General features: G+C 38.9%; 1 protein-coding gene across 2 annotated transcripts; it reads left to right on the top strand.

The window, feature by feature from the left end:
• The first annotated feature begins 1,136 nt into the window (after window positions 1–1,136).
• Window positions 1,137–5,540, top strand: LOC139218948 (cyclin-dependent kinase 2-associated protein 1). Of its 2 annotated transcripts, none has more exons than XM_070850702.1 (4): window positions 1,137–1,195; window positions 3,613–3,713; window positions 4,647–4,773; window positions 4,879–5,540. In XM_070850702.1, the coding sequence occupies exons 1-4, from the start codon at window positions 1,168–1,170 to the stop codon at window positions 4,944–4,946; spliced, it is 324 nt and encodes a 107-aa protein (XP_070706803.1). In that variant the 5' UTR covers window positions 1,137–1,167; the 3' UTR covers window positions 4,947–5,540. The 2 variants fall into 2 exon arrangements, with proteins under 2 accessions (XP_070706803.1, XP_070706801.1); XM_070850700.1 differs by lacking the exon at window positions 1,137–1,195 and adding an exon at window positions 1,692–1,812.
• Window positions 5,541–6,365: the final 825 nt, after the last annotated feature.

The following is a 6,365-nucleotide window of genomic DNA, read 5'->3' as shown; positions in this document are numbered from 1 at the left end:
CCACACTGGGCAAATATTCAGCTCTTTAACCTAAATACAAGAACTAATACAATATAAAATACGAAATAATATGATATAAAATTACTTTATTGCAAGTAAAAGTCCTGTATTCTAAATGAAAAGTACAGAAGCATATTATATTTAAAGTATTATAAGCAAAAGTCTTCATTCTGCAGTGAAAAGGAATCAGTGGAGACTCTGAATTAATGAAAATACAGTTAGATAGTTTAGTCTGGTGGTTCCCAACCTTTGGATTAAAGGGTCTGAGTGCTTCTTCCACCAAACAATTAATATTTCTTATTGGAAAAGCTTTAAATTAATTAATCTCATACTGTAATTATCATTTAGAGAGGTTTAAAGGCAGATGAAGTTGCTACAACCTTTAAATTCCCATAAAAATGAACAGAGTCTGGTTGGATACTGGTCTCCCTCCAACACATAAGAATGCAGTAGTTTTACTTGTAGTATTACCACTTTTACTTAAAGGAACTGAATACCACTGCTCAAACAAATAATGTGTTACCAAAATAGTTTAGTAAAAAAAAAACACGAACTAAATTAATTAGAAATTAATCTCATGCTGTAATTATCATTTAAAGTGGTTTTAAACTCTTAAATTCCCATAAAAATGAACAGAATCTGGTTGGTTAACCCAAAAAACCTCATATATATATATACTACTAAAACACTGACAGGGTTCATTTTACTGCACTATGGATACTTTTCTCTGATAATACTTGCATACAATCACTTGTAATCAGTATTTTAGTGTGGTATTAGTACTTTAGGATCTTCCACCACTTGTGAGTTGCAGGAATTATAATTAAACAAATAAAAAACGTGTGTTTTTGCTCAGTTTTTCACAGTAAAAGTGTTGAAAGCAGGCACACACATGGGGCTGCTCACCCTCTGTTATTCACTCCTTTGTGTGTGTGTGTGTCCAGGTCATGACACTGGAGGCCATGCAGGACCAGGATTGTGCAGCCATGTGGCCTGATGGGAGACACTGAGGGGTTTAACTTAAACCCTGCACACCTCATCTGGCTGGAGGAAGAGCTGCATGCCTCCAGAATAAGAGTGAATCCACCAGTTTATTAACTTTTACTTCAATTTTACTTTTTATTTTTTTTAAAAAAAAAAAAAGCATATTCACATTTACACGGAGGGATGGATGCGCCCCCACAGACAAAGACAGGTATCTGCAAACTATTTCCACCTTTTGTTTCCTCTTTCAGCTCAAAACAAAAAAAAAAACTCAAACAAAAAGCTAAATTTTTACCATTAACTCATCTGTGTTGATGCAAAATCTAACATCAAATTAAATGCATGCACTGGAGGCGGCTCATCTCACTTTTAAACATCACTTTTAATGTGCTTTTTAAAACACACATTCAGAATTCCATTTAAAAATGTGCTGAAATAGCCGAAAAAACCCTCCACACACTTTCCCACTTTTAAAACTCTTTTTTTTAAATTAAAGTGTGTTTAAAAGTGGCGTGTAAAGTAGACTTTTCGGCCGATGTGGAGCAAATGTGCTCAATGTGTGAAACCGAGTTTAACTATGCGTGAATTCCGTGGAAAAATCACGTTTTTTAACCGTTTTCTTGATAACCCGCAATGGATAGAAGCACAGTGGGTGTCAATATAAAGTGACGGCCATATTTGCCGGTGCCGCTGTTGTAAACAAAAAGTGAGAGACAGACGCTTCACTGAATTTCGGGTCATTTTTATTTCTTTAATTTACAATGTCTTTGGGAATGTCTTATAAACCCAATGTCCATCAGCACATTCCGGGAACTTCTGGGAACCAGGGTAAGGAGAAAAAACCGGGGCAAATCAAAGTATCCGTCCGTTAAATCGAGTGTTAAATTCGGGGTCTCGGAGAATACCTGGAGAAAGACCGTGTCTGTAGTTTTTGTCCAGTTATATATATAGGGTCAGATCCTGGGAGCTAGGCTAATTCATATCCGCCATTATTACTAATGTAAAAGAGCGCCATCCGTGAGATCCGCCGGCGGAGGAAGGCGGTTTGGATGAGAAACGGCGACGCGGCGGTGCCGAAAACGCGGCTAGCCGTCGTCCCGGGTCCCGGTCCCGGCGGGTGGGTGCCGTTACACGGTGACAAAAATGTATCAGTTGTGTCTTCTTGAGCCAGCCTTGTTCCGTTTCCTCCATGATGCTCCTCGGTCGGAGCTGCTGATTGATCTGCCTCTGAATTTTTTTATGACTCTTCGAGGACATCTCGCGTCGGAGGGCGAATATTACAGCAGAACAAAGCGGCAGGGGAGCAGCGACATGGAGGGAGGACAATGCCCAACCAGACTCCGTTCATTTTTATGGCAATTTAAGGGTTTCGGTGGCTTCGTCTGTAGTTAAACTACTTTAAGAGATCAGTTCGTCTCGTACTGTAATTATTATTTAATCTGCAACTATTTTGGCATTATAGTAATTGTTTTAGCAGTACTATACTGTGTTCATAAGAGTTAGTGAGGACAATAACCAACCAGACTCCGTTCATTATTATGGCAATTTAAGGGTTTCGGTAGCTGCGTCTGTAGTTAAACTACTTTAAGAAATCAGTTCATCTCGTGTTGTAATTATCATTTAATCTGCAACTATTTTGGTATTATAGTAATTGTTTTAGAAGTGGCGTTCAGTTCAATAATACTGTACTGTGTTCATAAGAGAGTGAGGACAATAACCAACCAGACTCCTTTCATTATTATGGCAATTTAAGGGTTTCGGTAGCTGCGTCTGTAGTTAAACTACTTTAAGAAATCAGTTCGTCTCGTGTTGTAATTATCATTTAATCTGCAACTATTTTGGCATTATAGTAATTGTTTTAGCAGTACTATACTGTGTTCATAAGAGTTAGTGATGACAATAACCAACCAGACTCCGTTCATTTTTAGGGAAATTTAAGGGTTTCGGTAGCTTCGTCTGTAGTTAAACTACTTTAAGAGATCAGTTCATCTCATACTGTAATTATCATTTAATCTGCAACTATTTTGGAATCATAGTAATTGTTTTAGCAGTGGTGTTCAGTTTTCATATCCTCTTTGTAAAAGTAATAATACTATGCTGCATTTGTAAGAGTGAGAGGGAGGACAGTACCCAGCCAGACTCCGTTCATTTTTATGAGAATTTAAGGGTTGTGTATTCAGATCCTCTTAGTAAAAGTACTGATAATACTACACTGTAAAAATGCTCCAATACAAGTAGAAGTACTGTTTTCCAAACCTTACTGAAGTTAATGTATGCAGTCTTATCAGAAAAATGTACTCATCTCGCAGTAAAATACTTCTTCCATCACTGCTGAAACAGCTGATATATCACCAAAATAGTGACCGATTAAGAAAATAATTAATTCCATACTAAAATAATCATTAAAGATGGTTTAACTGTGTTGTGAAATTGTAAAGAACTGAAACTCCCCCCACTATTTTCTGAAGTTTTATAGACTGAATGTTTAAGAAGGTAATCTGCAAACGCCATAATAAACGTAGTTTATAAATAAACGTAGTTTAAACGTAGTGTTAGCTGCAGCCATAATAAACTAGACGTGGCTGTTTTTGTCTTCTTCACTGATGCCAGCTTGTGTTTGTTGAACAGTTGGAAACCTCCAGTCTCCCTCAGCAGCTAACCTGGCCACGTTGCAGTCCTACAGGCCCCTTCTGAGCGACTATGGACCTCCATCTCTGGGATTTTCACAGGTAACGGCTAATTTAAACCAAGCTCTAAAAAACACTGAATCCTACATTTCCCATAATGCAACTCAACCTCATCTGCATTGTCACTGCTAAACATTTAAATTCCACATCCCAAGTTTGTAACTTGAGCTTTCCATTCATTCATTTGTAGTACATTTTATTTTGATACCTGCAATAAAACAGCAGATAATACTCACATAAGGTGAAATAATCCGTATCAGTGTAAGTGTACGCTATATTTAGCAGATTTGCACAGCGTTACATTGCCCTTAGATGGGGAACTGGAGCGATTTATATTGCTCTCTTCAAAGCCACCAGACTCCATTGGAAAAAAAGCATGATTTTACATCAGAGAACACAGGAGTTGCTTGTCTGGTTGCTGTGACTTTGGTGCTTTAACGCATTAATTGAGATCCAAACTAACTCTTCACAACACCAAAATCAAACAATAACACAAACACACTAACTAACAGTGGTGGTGGTGGACCAGCAACTCCTTTGTTCTACGCCGTAAAATCACTGTTTTTGTCAATGGAGTCTGGTTTCTTGGAAGAAAGCACACATTTATGTGACAGCTTCAGTTCCCTATTGGAAATGGCTGTCAGATTTCCAGGTAAAACGGTGAAAATATTTCAAATATAGTTTTAGGTGGTTAAAATACATTTTCCTGCTGTCCGTGTCCACAGCAGCACGTTGTTTAGTGTCTGTGTCGGGACTGTCTCATAAAACCCCACTTAAAAAACCATCAGAACTATCCCTTTAAGTGAGGCCTTGAATACAGGACTTTTACTTGTAGAGTAAGTAGTTTTCTGGTCATTTTGATTCCTCTTCTTCTTTTTCTCACTTGTAATGCTCTCTGGATTATGAGGGCCCTCTGCATACCAAGACACACAATGTGCAATGGGCTGAACCTGGCTCATCTTGCTCTGTTTCCAGGGCTCCAGTGGCAGCCAAGTGCCTCAGAACAAATATGCAGAGCTGCTGGCCATCATCGAAGAGCTCGGGAAGGAGATCAGGCCCACGTACGCCGGAAGTAAGAGTGCAATGGAGAGACTGAAAAGAGGTGAGTAAACCTGGATATGCAGAGAAATTCATGTGCAAAACCTGCAGCGTAGTTATGCTTAATGCAGAGTTTGTTAATCCAAATTGTGTTTGTCTTTCTTCAAAGGAATAATCCACGCCAGAGGGTTGGTGCGCGAGTGTTTGGCCGAGACGGAGAGGAACGCCAGGTCCTAGCTACGAGCACACATTCCTCCCTGCAAGAAGTGCTAACAGCGTGCGTCCCATGAAAAAAAAAAAAAAAAAAAAACTTGCATGGCATTTCCTTTGAGAAGAGGAAGTAAATGAACAAAGGATGGAAAAGCGAGCTCCTAGAGAGAGAGAGAGAGAGAGAGAAAAAACAATAATAACACAATTCATGACTCCTGAGGGTGCTGGAGGATCATTTAAATCATGTGTGGAATTCAAATGGGAGGATATCATGTGTTTTTATGCCCCACTTTTGGGATCCTAGTTTTGATTTCATATTTAAACCATTGATTTATGCATGCGAACGGGCCCGTCGGTTTATTGTAGACAGTGCATGGCTTGTACAGGGGTAGATGAAGGGAGAAGACTTCTTCTTTTTTGATAGTATTTGGTCTGTTTTTCAGACCCCAATAACACACATGATGGCTCAGTGAGTGAGGGACAGAGATGTGCCAAATGCATCGAATCATTCGTGTTTAGGTTGGTTTTGGTATAAAAAAAAAACAAAAAACAAAAAGGAAAATGCTGTCACTTGCATCTTTGTATGTATTTATTACTCAGTGTAATAAATTGTATTTTCAATATAGTTGTCATTGTGTGATTCAGTGCGTTTTAGACTTTCAAAATCCAGTTTTGAAACCTGTATATCTACCAAAAAATGCCTGGAAGTACATTTACTCAAGTATAATTTTGTGATGCTTTACTTTATGCTGCTTTTTTATGTTTTTTTACTCTGAAACATTTTTGGTTTGGACCTCCAACTGCAAAGAAATTGAGGCCCCTTGTTGAATTTCAGGTGTCTGCAAGTCAGTAGTTTCACCAAAGAGACATTTCTCCTCTGAACATCTCAGTATACCAGACTCCATTGGAAAATAAACAGTTATTTTACCATGTAGAACACAGGAGTTGCTGCTCCTCTGCTCCCTCGATCAGTTAGTTTCTTTGTGTTACTGTGTGACTTGTGTGTTTTTAAAGGGTTAGTTCAGATTTGAAGTAACACTTTGAAACACAGAAGTCACAGCAGTTAGCCCAGCAGTGTCTGTGCTGAGTGAGGTAAAATTACTGTTTTTGTCAATGGAGTCTGGTGTGTGTGCAGAGAGTGATACCATGGCTGTTTGTGGTTAAACCAAAAGGATCTTCCAGGTCTCTCTCTGTAGGGATCCTTTCCATGATGCTGTCAGACACTTGGAAAAACAATCTGAGCCTGGCAGTGGATCAAACAAGCACTTTTAGTGGACCCACTGTGATCGACTAATCACTTCTGCTTCAGTTTGCTGTGTTGATGGTACGTTATGATAACTAAGAGGACGAGAGGTGGAAGGATCAAGAGAAGTCCAACGGTAAGTCTTCCCCCAAACAGGTTATTCTGGCCTTGGGTTTCAATAGATGGTCTTCACTTGATTTTGA

This window comes from Pempheris klunzingeri, chromosome 19, assembly GCF_042242105.1.
Source record: "Pempheris klunzingeri isolate RE-2024b chromosome 19, fPemKlu1.hap1, whole genome shotgun sequence".
Taxonomy (NCBI): domain Eukaryota; kingdom Metazoa; phylum Chordata; class Actinopteri; order Acropomatiformes; family Pempheridae; genus Pempheris; species Pempheris klunzingeri.
Note: the sequence above shows the minus strand (reverse complement) of the source record. Positions and strands in the feature narration are given on the sequence as shown.

Bases quoted from the DNA above. Each gene is read 5' to 3' on its own strand.
- LOC139218948 (XM_070850700.1), top strand. From the start codon at position 1,746: ATGTCTTTGGGAATGTCTTATAAACCCAATGTCCATCAGCACATTCCG. The intron at 1,813-3,612 runs GTAAGGAGAAAA...TTTGTTGAACAG, and splicing joins GGGAACTTCTGGGAACCAGG to TTGGAAACCTCCAGTCTCCC. The intron at 4,774-4,878 runs GTGAGTAAACCT...CTTTCTTCAAAG, and splicing joins AATGGAGAGACTGAAAAGAG to GAATAATCCACGCCAGAGGG.